Below are 14,587 nucleotides of genomic sequence, written 5' to 3' on the forward strand. Positions count from 1 at the left end.
TGCTTTGAAAGTCGACAGCAACATTTCTTTGTCTTTGCCCCAAGTGCTGCCGGCGAGCGACTTGAGGACCTTGTTGCGATTCTGTACTCTCGTTGCAATAGCGGTTGTGTGCGCTGAGAAGGAGAGCAAGCTGTCAAAGGTGACTCCCAAAATTCTGGGATTATTAACCGTCGGTATTGGGGTATCATCGTCGTGCACCTGTAGTGGCAGCTTGACCTCCTTTGTCCAGGTGGTAAAAAGGGTCGCCGTGGATTTAGTGGGAGAAAGTTTTAAGTTTCTCGCAGTGAAGAAGCGAGAAAGGCGGGCGAGGTAGTCGTTTACTTTAGAACATAGGCCATCAATGTCATTGCCCGACGCCATTATCGTGCAGTCGTCGGCATATGAGACCAGTGAGACTCCCTCTGGTGGCTGGGGGAGTTTCGAAGTATAGAAATTAAAAAGCAAGGGTGAAAGGACACCACCCTGCGGTACTCCTTGCTTTATTTTTCTCTGTTTTGAGGTTTGGTCTCGAAATATTACCGACGAGTGACGACCACTCAGGTAGTTCGCGGTCCACCTCTTCAGTCCTGGCGGTAGTGTCGACGGAGATGTAAAATGTCATCTAATAGCGTGGCGTGGCTGACTGTGTCGAAAGCCTTTTGTAGGTCCAACGCTACTAGGACAGTACTCTCGCAGGAGCGGTTTTGGTTTAGTCCGCGGTTTACCTGGGTGTTTATGACGGTGAGTGCCGTGGTGGTACTGTGCACTCTACGGAAACCATGCTGGTGTGGGGCTGGAGTCAGGTGTTCAGTGAGGAGTGGGAGTAGAAGGGCTTCAAGCGCCTTCACTACTGGGGAAAGGAGAGTTATCGGACGATAAGACTCCCCTTGGTTGGCGGGTTTCCCAGGCTTCAATAGTGGGACCACTCTCCCTAATTTCCACTTATCAGGAATGATGAGAGTGGCCGTGGACAGGTTGAAGACCTTTATGAGATATTCTACTCCCAATGGACCCAGCTTTTTCAACATCAGCATGTTTAGTCCGTCGGGGCCAATGGCTTTAGATGGTTTCATGTGTTTGATGGCCCCCTGAACCTCGTCACTGGTGAAAGCAAGCGGTGCACTATTGTATGGCAGTTTGTGCAACCGTCTGGTGGCACAACGTTTGGATCTGTCGACCGGAGGATGCAGTATAAATTGCCGGCTAAAATAGCTCACGCATCTCTTCGGGTCCGACGAAGTACGATGAAGTACGGTGATATCCACCTTGTCGTTGTGCTTCGTCGGGTTCGACAGGGACCTTACGGTGGACCAGAGCTTGCTCACACCAGAGGTGAAGTTACAGGACTTCAGATGCTCTACCCATTTGGTCCGCTTATGTTGGGTGACCAGTTGCCGGATCTCCGAATTGAGCTCCTTTATACGAGGATCCCCGGGATCGGCCTGGCGTAGGCGGTCACGCTCGTTTGCCATAACGGCTGCTTCGGCTGGGAAATTGGGACGTAATTCCCGGATCCGTCCAGCAGGTATGAAGCGAGCCGCGGCGGCTGTAATCGCCTTGCGGAATGCGCGTTCGCCTGCGCGCACATCGGTGGGAGTGGGTAGGGCTGCGAAGATGTCCTCAGTAAATTCCGCGAATCTGGTCCAATCAGCTTTGTTAAAGTTGATGTATGACCGGTGATCCGCGGAAACAAAGTCGGCAGGTCTCTCGATCGAGATGATAATGGGCAAGTGGTCTGATGCAAGCGATAGCATAGGTCGCCAGGTTATGCTATTTATTAGGCCAGCGCTAGCAATTGTTATATCAGGCGAGCTGCTACAATTGCCCACTACCCTAGTGGGGGCGTCGTCGTTTACAGTGCTGAACGTCGAATCGTCTATCTGCTGATGCGCGTTGAAGTCACCTACTACCAATCGGTTTTCTCCCCTGATGAGCGCACCAATATCGGGGAGATATCCTGCCGGGCAGCAGGTGACAAGGGGTATGTAAATATTTTAAATTTCGAGCTCGGCATCGGCAGACCGGACAGCTATACCTTGACGTTCTAAGGTGCTGTCCCTGCGGTCGATGCCTTCATCAATAAGACGATACTGCACTGAATGGTGTACTATGAACGCTAGGCCACCACCGTTGCCTCGCTCGCGGTCCTTTCGGGGCACGTTGTAGCCGTCCCTGATAATCAGGGGGGAGCTAGCGTGCAGTCTTGTCTCCTGGACCGCAGCTATCTTGATTCCGAACCGACTCATGAAGTCGACTATCTCGTCAATCTTGCTCGTGAGTCCGTTGCAGTTCAGTTGCAAAAGCTTGAAGCTTCGCAGGAGTGTCGTCGTAATTCGGGGGGTGAGGGATGCGTGATGTTGTCTGCGTTGGTCCTGCTGTGCGTTCCGCAACATGGGTAATGGCCTGATGTTGTCTGATGGCCGCGCCACGGGGGGCGGTTGCGGGTGCAGAGCTCTGCAGCAGGGGGCAACGTAGTCGCGTGTCCACTCACGGGTGGTGTGCAGGCCGGAGCACCTCCGAAAATGACACCAGCCTCTGCAAAAATTGCATTGAACAGTTGTCAAGTTCCGAAGAACTACGGTCTGACACACGGAGCAGACTGTGCGGAGGACCAAGAGCTGCTGGTTTGTCCCCGCACTGGGGTAGCAGCAGGAGGGTTGTGGGTTGGAGAGGGAGTTGTGTTGCTCTTGGGGGCTCCTGACCGTTAAGGTGTTGTTAGTGGCGGCAGTGTGATGTGCCGGCACTGAGGTCAGTGTAGCCGTGGAGGCGGGGGCCGCCTGTGAGCGGGAGCAACACGTGGCCACATACCTTGTGGACCACTCCCTGTGTGTCTTAAGGCCTGAGCAGGTCTTAAGATGGCACCACCCGTTGCACTGGTTACACCTAACTGAGGTGGAGTTCGGGTGGAGCCGTTTGTGGCGAATGCAGCAGTAGAATACTTCAGGTCCGGGGTTGAGTTCGACGCCAGCCCGGAAGAGAAGTATTTGGAGCAAACTGGCTGCAATGAGTTGCTCCTGTGACGAGAGATTTAGGGTAAAATACGGTACACTAGACAGGGCTAGTATACTGGGGCGGCAGCCCTTGGTCGGGAGTAAAAACCCGAGTCATTCCGGTAACGTAGAACCGGCTGCCACACGATCTATTATATTGGTTTCATTCGTCATGTTGACATTTCGAGAATTTGGTTTCTCCATTTTCAAGAATTTGGCTTCTCCATTTTTTGTAAGGGAATTTTCGAGAAATAACCGTTTACCGCAAAGAGACATATTTCCATTTCGATTGAGCCCTATGCTCCACGAGGTGATCAAGAGAGCAGTAATTAGTAAGAGCACCACACTCACTTAAACCAACATTTTCAACATCATGAATTATTTGCATTAATCAAAAACCCCTCATTACAAAATTTGAGCAGCGTGCCAAATGATTGTTTCATTTTACTTCCGAAAAACGTTGTTTTAAAAAGTTGCCATGGTTAACACAGGTGTCCCTGATATAACGTTTTTTAATTCCCCACTTCCGTTTAACAGCAGAAATTCCGTAACATGAAAAGAAATCCACTGAAATGGAGTGCTGCCACATTTTAGCACCGAATTTTTTTTGCATTTAGTTTATTTTCTGTGACTCGCTTTGAAGTTCTATTTGTTTTTGTGGCATTTATGCTTTGCGCTTATTTTCTGTTTTTATTTGTTCAGCGATTAGGCGGTTCCATTGACAGCTAATGTTTTGTCGGGTGTCAGCTGGACGTTTCTCTTATTTTTTTAATGTTGCATTTTCTTAAAGAAATTTAATTTACTTTCGCAAACAATTGTGATTACACTAAAACAACCTGTTAGATGTGCCAATAAAATAAGTACAAAATTTTATATTTTCATATTTATCCGAACGTATTGAGTTGCCTACAACGCCATGGCCGTTTTGCCGCCTGATCCAGTTTTCAGCTTGCGTTGTCCTGAAATGGGCCCAGTACATTCAATTTGCTTTCATTACTGTGACCGTTTGCTAGCTGGCACGGCCAAGGGTAGTGTGTTTTTGTGGGACTTGCAGGTGTGATAATATATATACATAAATATAAGAATTAACCTAAAAGGCTCTTGCTCTTTCGTAGACAAATCGATCATCATTGCATTTTGAAGTTGGTCAGCAGCCTATCACCAGCCTTCACCACACCGATGACATGTTGATCACCCAAGAGAAGGGTGGCACAGTGACTCTATGGTCAATGTCAAACAGTGGCTACGTGCGCGAACGCACGATTGAAGGAAATTTCGCTGCATTTTGTCGCACTACGTTGTACACACCACCAGCGGGCACCACAGAGCCATTACTCTTCTATCCATGTGATGAGAATTCCATTGGCATTGTTCATGTTAATGATGATACTACTGCACCGCCACAAATGCTTGTACCGAACGATCCACAATTGCCTAAGTTGGGCAGCGTATCTTGTTTGAAGCCATTTGAATGTGCTTCACAGCTGTTTCTACTTGCCGGATATGAGTCCGGGCATTTCCTAACGTGGGATTTAAGTTCTGGAGTTATTGTCGACTTGTTGCAACTGGATGCCGAGCCCATGGCAGTGGATTACGATCCGCAAACAAACCGCGGAATTGTTGGAGGGCCATGTGTGTATAATTTATAAAAATTTTATATATTAAGTTCTGTTTTAATTTTTTAACTTTAATCCACAGCTGAAAAACTAACGGCCATCACATACCAACGGCAATCGATGCGACTACAACGGGCAAACGACATTACCCTAAAAAATTCAGGCATTAATTGCATACGCATACGCGACGACCAAAAAGTATTCTCCACAGGCGGTTGGGATGGCCGTGTGCGTATCTTTTCATGGAAGAGTTTGCGTCCACTCGCTGTGTTGACTGAACATAAGACTGCTTCTGGTGGGGGCATTATGGACATTGCGTATTCAGAGGGTAAAGTATCCATGTGGAAAGCTCCTATTATGGCGGCCGCAGGCACAGATGGCCAAGTTTCCCTTTGGGATTTGTACAATTAATTCATAGGAGAAAAGCTTTGCTTTAAAGAAAGGTGGGTTAATGCACTTCGCGGAGATTTACTTTTCATTTATGAGGAAAATGATTATTTTACTCCTTTAATAGTCCTGCAACAGGTCAGCTCTCTTTTCAATGCCATTACAATAAAGATGAAAACAAGCCCTGAAATGCTATAAAAATGAAACGAAATCATGGAATGAATAAAAAGTTGTGAAGTGAGGGTTATTATTCCAATTATTTAATATTGATTCAGTTTATAAATATAATGTAACACAAAATTAAATAACAAATGGACTTAATATTTATTTGGAAAAATTAGAATTGGCGATTAACAGCGGAACAAAGAGACACAACTGGCATACAAAATCATAACTGCTTAAATACAGGGTGGCTGATGAAAGCCGCTACCAAAAAAAAATTGAATAACTTTTTTTCTTTTTAAGTTATCTGTTCCATTTTTGTTTTAATTTGCAGATTGATCTTTAAAATTTATTAAAATGGATAACTGGGACACGCAAACAAGAATTTGGATAGTCCGCCGCTATCACGCACTGGAGTCCGTAGTTTTGGTACAGAGAGAGTACAGGCGGATGTTTGGCGGCGATCCCCTGAGCAGATGGACCATAATGAGACTGGTGAATAATTTTGCTGAACAAGGAACAGTCGCAAGAAGGCCTTATCATCGAAACCCACCAGTTCGGATGGAGGAAACGATCGCTGCTGTAGCTGCAGCTATACAAAGCAATCCAAGGGTTTCAACAAGAAGCTTATCTGCTCAACTTGGTGTCAGCCGACGGTCTTTGCAAACAATAATGCACAAAGATTTAGACTTATTTCCCTACAAAATTCAAATGGTTAACAAACTGCATGCAGCAGACTTGCCGATTCGCTTGGAATTTTGCCAGAAGATCCTGCAAATGGTGGAAGAAGACCAAAACATGTTAAACTGCCTTTTCATGTCTGATGAGGCCCATTTCGATTTAAACGGCAATGTGAACAAACAAAATTGTCGAATATGGAGTACTTCTAACCCACAGATACTCCACGAGACGGAATTGCATCCTCTTCGCGTGACAGTGTGGTGTGCGGTTTCTTCACGCTGTATTGTCGGGCCTTATTTTTTTGAAGAAAATGGTCACACCGTTACGGTTACTGGAGACCGTTATTTGAAAATGCTGAAAGAAGTTTTCTATCCAGAACTACGCCGAAAGAGAATTCCTTTCAACTCTGTGTGGTTTCAAGAAGATGGGGCAACGTCTCACATAGCCCAGACTGTTATGACAGAGTTGCGACGAAAATTTCCCAATAAACTGATTTCAAGAAACTCCGAATTTCGTTGGCCCCCCAGGTCGCCTGACCTTACTGCACCTGACTTTTTCTTGTGGGGTTTATGTAAACAAGAAGTTTATAAAACAAAGCCAACAAATTTGGATGAACTAAAACAATCCATTCGGGCAACAATTGCGGCTATTCCTGTCGTAACTCTCAAAGCAGCAATGAACAACTTTTTACTAAGATGCCGCACTTGTGTCAACGAGCATGGGGGCATTTAAATTCAATTATTTTTAAAACTAGTTAAGCTACATTTAATAAAATTTAATGACCTTCAACTTGAAAAAAAAAATAAATGAATTCCATACACTAAAAAAAAAGTTATTTGAGTTTCTTAATGTAGCAAAATTCATCAGCCACCCTGTATTATATATCTTCCCGTCCATCGGGCCAAAATTAAGTAAGGTCTAACTGGAAATTGTATACATTTATGGGTGTGTAACTTATACTAGATAGCAAATCATTTTGCTTGAAATAATACAGAAAAAAAATTTACTCCGAATCGGAAATGTCAATAACTTGCGCAGTTTTAGGACCACGCTTGGCACGTGCATTTGCCAATGATTCCAATAGAGTGGAACGCTGCAATTCAAAGGAAACATATAACGTCTTACTTTAGAGAAATTAGTAAATGTAATGAGTTGACTAACCGACGAGTTCACCGAGACGTTCAATGCCTGACGTGTGGAGCGTGTTGGCGCAGCTGCTGTGCCGCGCCCTCGTCCTCTACCACGACCGCGACCAGCAGTTGTTTTGGCACTAGTCTCAGCTTTGGCTGTTTTACGGTCACGTGTAGCTGCTTTAGAGGGCGCTGGCGCCGCTTCCATATCACTACCATCGCTGTCATTAAAGTACAAGTTTTGTGCTTTGCTTGTGGTTTGCTTTTTCGTAACTTTTTTTGCAAGCGGTTCAACATCACTATCGCTTTCATCTTCGTTTTGCTCAATGTACGTATTTGAACCTCTCGTGGGTTGTCTACTCCTTCCGATTGTGACACTGCTTGTATTGGCTTTCACCTTCGCCCCTTGATTGTCTAGGCGGTTTATTATATCATCGAGTGATAATTTTTGATTGAATGCTTCTAGGGATTCTTCGACCTCATCATCGGCTGGGAGGGTTTCCATTAAATGGTCTAAAGCGCTTTCTTTACAATGTCTTCGAGAAGAAATAAATAAATAAACAATGTTTCACAAATTAGTTTGTATTAGTGGCATTACTTGATAATTCCCTCAGCTGCGTTCACATCGCCCTTTTCGACAAGCCGATTGCAAATCTCCGACAATATTTTTGGAGTCAGCACCTTGAGCTGGCGCTTGGCAGGTATCTCTTTAAAATAACTCTCAATGAAATTCTCAATTTTCATTTCACTGTTTGTATCCTACATGAAGCAAAATTATTTTGTATATTTTGGTGAGGTAATCGCATTCAATCTTACAATTTGTATGTCATCTAAGGCACCACGTATTGCATCTTTGTCTGCATCGGAATACTCCCCTTTAACGCGTCGAATCAACTTTTTGAAATGTATCATATCTGCGGGATTAGCCACCTAAGATTCATTGATATTATACAAATGGGTCTGTTAATCTTGCCTAAATTCCCAACCATTTTACCTGCTCATTGTACGACTGACCGAAACGTATAGCATTGAACATCTGCTCCTCATTAGAAAATATAATGCGTAGTCGGATAAGCGGCAATGTCGGTTGCTTGGGATGACCAGTTAATTGTTCCTTTGCCTTAGCTATCATTTCTTCTACACGCTCCTTTGCCATAGCTATTACTTTGTTTGTTACATCTCCTTCGTCCAACTTTAGTTCTTCGATCATTTGCGATAAATCAACCGAATCGAATACAAATGGACGAATAGTTTGCAATGGTAACGGTTTCATTTGAAAGCGTGTTTTATGTATTTCTAATAGCCCCACGTGTTTCTTAAGCGCCTCGCCTTCAGCTAATGACGTCGCAACAGATGAACCAGGTTGGCTAACGTAAAAGTTACGTTTCGCATTGAACTGTGGTTCAATATGGCAATCGTGTTCATGTCCCCAAACAATTAAATGCAAGAAATCGGGTAGCAGTTCTTCTGGTATATTACTTTTTGGACCACGATCAGCGTGATTCTGATGCAGCACCATTAAATGGAACCATTCACCCTCCTCAGAACTAGGGCACTCTATGCTGACTTTGAAATCTTCGAACAGTCGTCGCAAACGCGCATCATGTATGTGACTCAGCCCATACAGCGCTAATTGTGTTTGACCTTTACGCAACAATACCGGATTAATAGTTACTTTAGTAAGATCAGTCCAGCGACCAAAGTAGTTGACCAAACCAGTGGTTGAGAGTAAATCAAGAGAACTAAGACGCCCAAAACCGCTGGGATCATCGTGGTTGCCATGTATAGAAAATACAGGTATGGCTACATTCAAATTAGGATCCTCATAATTGACAGTGTCATTAGCTGCATTATGGAAATTTATCGACTGATCGCTGAGCACTTCAATGTTAATAGGTTTGTCACCAAAGGTGTAACGCCGAAGCAGCTTCATGCAGCTGTATGAAAGAATTACAATACAAAACCAATTCACATAAATGTATTTCCCGTTTAAAAATTATAGCACTTACTTGTGTAGCGTGTTCTGACTTGGTACGGCATCATGAAATAGGTCACCACCGAGCAAGATGAAATCAACATCTTCCTGCACTGCCATTTCGAGTATTTCCTCAAAAGCAATGAAGCTGTCTTCCCCTAACATGATGAAATACCAATTTTGAAACTCTAGAGCCCCTGCTCTTAACTTTTTCAAACAACAACCACTTACCGCGCACCGCATTCTTTTCGGCATAGCCCAGATGATTATCCGTCGCCACCATTATACGCAGCACATCTTCGGCGTCCACTTCTTCGCTCATTTCGCTTGATTTTCGCTTTCCTAACAGATATATTTACTGAAATAAATAAATTACAATCTAGCGTTTCTTAGTATTTGTTGTTAGCTGCAGAAATTAGCAAAATTGCGCTTTGATGCAGGGTTGCATGTCTATTGTGAATCACATTCAGTCAAAAAGCGTTGCCAATTTGAACTTCAATTAAGAGTAAACAAACTCACCACAGCCAAAGGAAAATATATATATATGGATTTGTCATTCAATTAAATGCCTTTTTTAATTATAGTTGACGTTGACGTCTTGTTCTACATAATATTCAGCCATATGTGGCATATGTCCTATATGACACATGCGAATTATGGTCGGTTAATCTATAGATATTTTACTAATGATCCATCCCCTTGTTTTTATAAATAAGACGAACAGAGTGAAGCATAAAGCAAGTTTTATATATTTAGATTTTTATTAGACATTTATTGTTTTCTTTATGACTGATTTTCCAAAATATTTCTTATGTACATTATCAGAATATAAACTAATTTTTATATAACCTTATATATAATTGCATACCCATAAGCATGAGATTCGGTGTATTAAGGTAGTAGAAAAGTAATTTTTCAATAAAAAACTCAAGCAATAAATGTGTATTTCTATTTCTTTCGGTGTAGAACTTTTTAAGTACACTCACCAATACAATAATTATTTTGTCTTGAAAGCAAATGAAAAAGTAAGATAAACACTTTCTAATATTTGTATTTATTTTTTAGTTTAAAATTTAACTTAAATTATTTCAGTGATTAAAAGTCGAGCCTAATAAATATTTTTTGTTTACTATACTATTTTAAATTTACTGCAGCACAACATTCGGTTTTTCTCAGCGTAACTAAATTTTAAGCGGCTTATGCCTTCTGTAGCATATGCGATTTTATCTGAGTAAAGTTTTTAACTCTTATATTAAATTCTTTGAACTCACATTAATTACTTTAAGCTATTTTTATAAATAAACATTCAAAAATTATCTTAAACATTTTAAAAACTAAAAATCAACTTCTATTTTTCAAAACTTTCTATTTTTTGCTTTGCGTTTTAGTATTGCTATTGCACGCTGTTGTTACTACACTGGTTGTTGTTGCCTTCGTATCAGCGTCCACATTGTGCGTTTCGGCAACCTCCTCAACATCGCCCTCCAACGTTGTAGCCTCCCTCAGAGCAAACTTTTGGAAATCGCAATCGATTATTCGTTTCCGCTTGCGCAGTGGGCGGCTGCATTCGGCCGCAGCTGTAGTAGGGGTGGTGGGTAATTCTTTGGTTTGTATGAGCGTGCGTTTCGTTTGGAGTCGTGTAATTTTGAACTTCGGTAGTTTTTGCTTTGCATCGTCCAATTCGCCGCCAACGGCGTTTGAGTCATCTATGTTCATGCTTAGATCACGTCTGGACGTTTCCGATTCATCTGCGCGCACTATGCAATGAGTTGCCTTGACGGATGTTGTTGGGGAGCACGATGAGTCTTCGGGCGAAGGTGTAACAGCTGTTGTTATGGTGACATTAGTTGTGGGTGTAGCTGGTGTGTCTGGTGGCAATGCTGTCGGCGTTACCCTCAAGTGCTCATCGGACAAAGTGCGTTTAAGATTAGATGCGTGCTCTTCTTGCTGATCCTCAACACGTTGGGAATGCATGCAATCTCTGGATTTGGTGAAATCTAATGGCTCTTCGTTTATAGCTTCTTCCGCCACTTCGATTTTTTGCTCACAATCACTATCACCCGATATATTTCTCGCATCGGACGCCTCATCTACAACTCCTTTGGTTTCGTTCTCTTCTTTCTCCTTCATTTTCGCACGCTCTTCAGGCGACAGATAAGCCTTGTAGAAGTCCATTACTGGCAGCGGCACTGGTATGGGTATAGGTAATGGTATAACTATAGGATATGGCACCATAACCGTAACAGGTGGAGGAGCACCCAATAAGGCTCCCAGACCCAAGCCACCCAATAAATCTGGAGATGTTTGTACAGCATGCGGAGGTAGTGGAAAAGTCGGGTATCCACCTATACCGAAAAATCTCGGAAGCATACCAGGTGCTGTTGGCGCTCCTGGATTTGGCAGAAAATGTGGTGAGTGTGGTGGAAAAGCGCCATGTGGTAGTTGCTGATGTGATACCGCGCTGTTCGGTGGCTGCCCTCCAGTCGGCGTGGCGAAGAAAGCCGGTGGTATGCTTGTAGCACTACGTCCGCTCGCATTCATCGTATGTGATGGCAGTGCATGCGGAGGAGTTTGTTGTTCCAACATGGGTGAGAGGGGCGGCACGCTCATATGCAGATCCTGCACGCTGGAGCCAGCAAATTGGCTTAGGACGGATGCGCCCGACTTCGCGCTGGATCCACTAGCACCAGCTACCGGTAGATGAATACCAGGACTTGTACGTAAGTTGCTGTTCGAAGTAGCACCAAGCAATGACTTTGCCTTACCTAGCAAACTGGATGCGGCAGATGTCGTTGAACCACTTAAACTGCTAACATCGCGCGCCATTGCACTGTGATTTCCTTTTACGCCAGCAGTGGACAAATCGGCATGATTACCGGCGCTGACGCTCATGCTAGAACGCAACGGTCGTTTCTTGCGGTTGTGCTTCGGTGAGACACGATTCGATGTCGGCACTGGCGTTGAACTCAACATGCCCACACTCTTCGACATGAGTTTCGATACGGGTGCTACTGAGATCATGGGCTTGTGTGGCGTGGCATTGTGTCCCAAATTTGAAGCAGCCGATGAAGCCGGTGATGACGAAGAGCCAGTGGCTAAACTGGTATTATTAGGTATAATTACTGTCGGACCCGACGGACCCGGTGAGACGGAGAGTGTGGACGCTGGTGAAGCAGAACGACTGCGACAATTACGCAGCCATAAGTCGGGTGTTATGAGACCGACGCCGTTGCCGGACGCCACCGCTTCCAGACCTTGTTCACGCAGATGAGGGTTCATGTCCAGATGTGCTTGTGTCTCCTTACAGAAAATTTGCATTTTATACTGATTCAGGCATTTGTCGGAGCAAAATTGGAGCTGTGAGGCACCATCCTGAAAGTCAACATAGCTGATGGCATGTCGCACGTGCTTACACCAATCGCAGGTTTTGGCCTTTTTGAAAGAGGCGCGACGAGATTGCGTGAAGCAGGATTCAGAACAATAGCGTGGGCCGTCGGAAGTGGTAAGAAACTCGGGTGCGTTGTCAGGCACAGGACGGCGACACCAGCAGCAGTTCTGGAGATCTGAAAAAGTGAAAAATGACATGATGAGTCAAAGAATTCAAGTGTACATACAGGTAAATGTATTATTATTACATAATTTTCGCACGGCACACTTTTATAATTCTAATCAGGCCCATGTAAGTCGACGTACAAAAAACGACCGATTATTTATGCAACTGCCTGGGCAATAAGTCTTAAAACCAAAGGGAACAACTCTCGGCAATTGTTAGCTTTGAGGGCAACTGCTTATTTAAATGCTTTAAACTTAAATAAGTAGGTTAAGTTAGGTTAGATCAGGTCAGATGGGCTGCTATTTAATTAAGTATAGTCTTTAGCCATAATACCCAATTCATCAAATTAATCAAAGCTCAGTATGCTGGTTTCAAATGTAATGGCATGATATATGTATTTATATATTTTTACCTCTATAGATGGCAGAGTAGCAGATGACGTTCAGTCTAGAATCGCCAAAGCCCGTGGTGCGTTTGTGCAACTTAACAATGTCTGAAACTCCTCAACGATTTCTCCACTATTACTAAGTTGCGCATTTTTAAATCTAGCGTCAAATCGGTTCTTCTGTATGACTGCGAAACTACAAGTTTTCGTCACCAAGTGCCTACGGTGGTTTCTGCGCATCTGGTGGCCCAGAACAATCTCCAGCGCAGATTTTTGGGATCAAGGCAAGCAAGTACCTAGCCAGTCTGAGATAAAACCATACCTTACAAAAATACCCAACTGAAATCTGCAGGCAGGCGCTAAAATGGAACGTGCAAGGTAGCAGATAGCAAAGTCGGTCCAGGTGCACATGGAAGAGAATGCTTGAAAAGGATAGTCATTTAAGGAAATTAAAGTCATTGTGCAGGACCGTAAGCGATGGCAACGTTTTGTGGAGGCCCTATATTTCGTTCGGCATAAAAGGAATTGATGATCATGACAAAGCTCCTCTGTGTAGCCGGCGAAAGATTACCCAAGCCTTATCCCAAGATGTAACTCAAGCATACCAACTCATTGGCGAGCCCAAACTTGCCTTCTAGTGAGACTGCGCTTGAGATTATTGAAAACGCGTTGCCTCAGAAAGCGGCAGCTCCTTTTTCGAAGGGAATGAAATTTAACGCATTTTACAAAATTCTTTATTTGAAGCTCCAGCTCTGATGGCATATAGTGTCAAAAAGTCCAATGCTCCGTTAGTATTCAGAAAAAAGTTGTATATTTCATTTGGAGAGTTTCATTAAATTTGGTGTTATTTGTTCATTGAATGCTGCCCAAAATGTGGGCCATACTCTACACGTGCTCATATTAGTCAGCTTTCTATTCTTAACTGTTCAAGTTTTCTCTTCCACTCCGAAATGTAATTGACTATCTATGTAAGAAGCCAACAACAGGAAAATGCCTTAGAAAAGATTAGGGAATTAAAGCTTACTGAAAAGTGCATAGGTAAACAAATATTTTCCATTAATTACTCCAATGCCCAGGCGTTTCGAAGCGAATAGCAAAGGATTTTAATTATCATTCGTTTTCAGTGTCGCTTACCGTGAAAATGAGAGGAGTATAAAACTATTGGCAACTTGATTACTTACTAATTTTGTTTCTGCTTGGGTACGATGAGCAGAAAAATGAGCTTGTAAAAAGCAAAAATCGGATAAAATCATTAAAAATGCAAAATTTGAAATTTTACACCACACAATATGAAAACTATGAACTCGATGCACGGCAAGGCTTCGACTACTGGCAAAGGATAGCGGGGGAAGAGAGCGGTACTCATATTTGATTTTTCATGAGCTTGGCTTCGTAGCAGTACACGAAATATGAGTGGTGGAAAGAAGAGGCGGTATATACAATACATAGTATATAAAGTTTTGTTATGCACTTTTATGTATGTGCTCGTGTGTGTGTGCACAACCTCCATTTGGTTAAGTTCAGCATATCATACACACGCTTATGCAATCATCCGCCGTCGCCCAGCTGAAATGGATCCTGCATACTTTTACCCAAAAGTATCCGTATATACACATACACACCATATACATATATGGCATGTACACATGCACACTTCCAATAACTTTTGCGAGTGTGAAATTGTGTGATGATGAGCTTAACAGACCACCGCAGATAGTCAAATATCCAG

At 43.4% G+C, this 14,587-nt stretch overlaps 3 protein-coding genes across 4 annotated transcripts in view; 1 reads left to right on the forward strand and 2 right to left on the reverse strand.

The window, feature by feature from the left end:
- Positions 1-3,660: 3,660 nt before the first annotated feature.
- LOC128866229 (guanine nucleotide-binding protein subunit beta-like protein 1) lies at positions 3,661-5,284 on the forward strand. Its single transcript, XM_054106793.1, has 4 exons — positions 3,661-4,023; positions 4,085-4,601; positions 4,668-5,028; positions 5,100-5,284. Exons 1-3 carry the CDS (start codon positions 3,886-3,888, stop codon positions 4,994-4,996), a joined length of 984 nt encoding a protein of 327 aa, XP_053962768.1. The 5' UTR covers positions 3,661-3,885; the 3' UTR covers positions 4,997-5,028; positions 5,100-5,284.
- On the reverse strand, positions 5,211-9,372 carry LOC128866228 (double-strand break repair protein MRE11). Its single transcript, XM_054106792.1, has 7 exons — positions 9,152-9,372; positions 8,955-9,078; positions 7,940-8,882; positions 7,762-7,875; positions 7,544-7,704; positions 6,977-7,481; positions 5,211-6,908 (listed from the first exon to the last, which is right to left on the reverse strand). The coding sequence occupies exons 1-7, from the start codon at positions 9,240-9,242 to the stop codon at positions 6,819-6,821; spliced, it is 2,028 nt and encodes a 675-aa protein (XP_053962767.1). The 5' UTR covers positions 9,243-9,372; the 3' UTR covers positions 5,211-6,818.
- A 299-nt stretch (positions 9,373-9,671) lies between these two features.
- LOC128867997 (uncharacterized) overlaps positions 9,672-14,587 on the reverse strand; it is a 57,161-nt gene continuing 52,245 nt past the window's right edge. For both annotated transcript variants that reach the window (XM_054109681.1, XM_054109680.1), the window contains exon 4: positions 9,672-12,483. In XM_054109681.1, coding sequence (XP_053965656.1) covers positions 10,286-12,483 — 2,198 coding nt within the window. In that variant the 3' untranslated portion in view covers positions 9,672-10,285. The remainder of the gene's footprint in view (positions 12,484-14,587) is intronic.

Source organism: Anastrepha ludens, chromosome 6 (assembly GCF_028408465.1).
Source record: "Anastrepha ludens isolate Willacy chromosome 6, idAnaLude1.1, whole genome shotgun sequence".
Classification (NCBI taxonomy): Eukaryota; Metazoa; Arthropoda; class Insecta; order Diptera; family Tephritidae; genus Anastrepha; species Anastrepha ludens.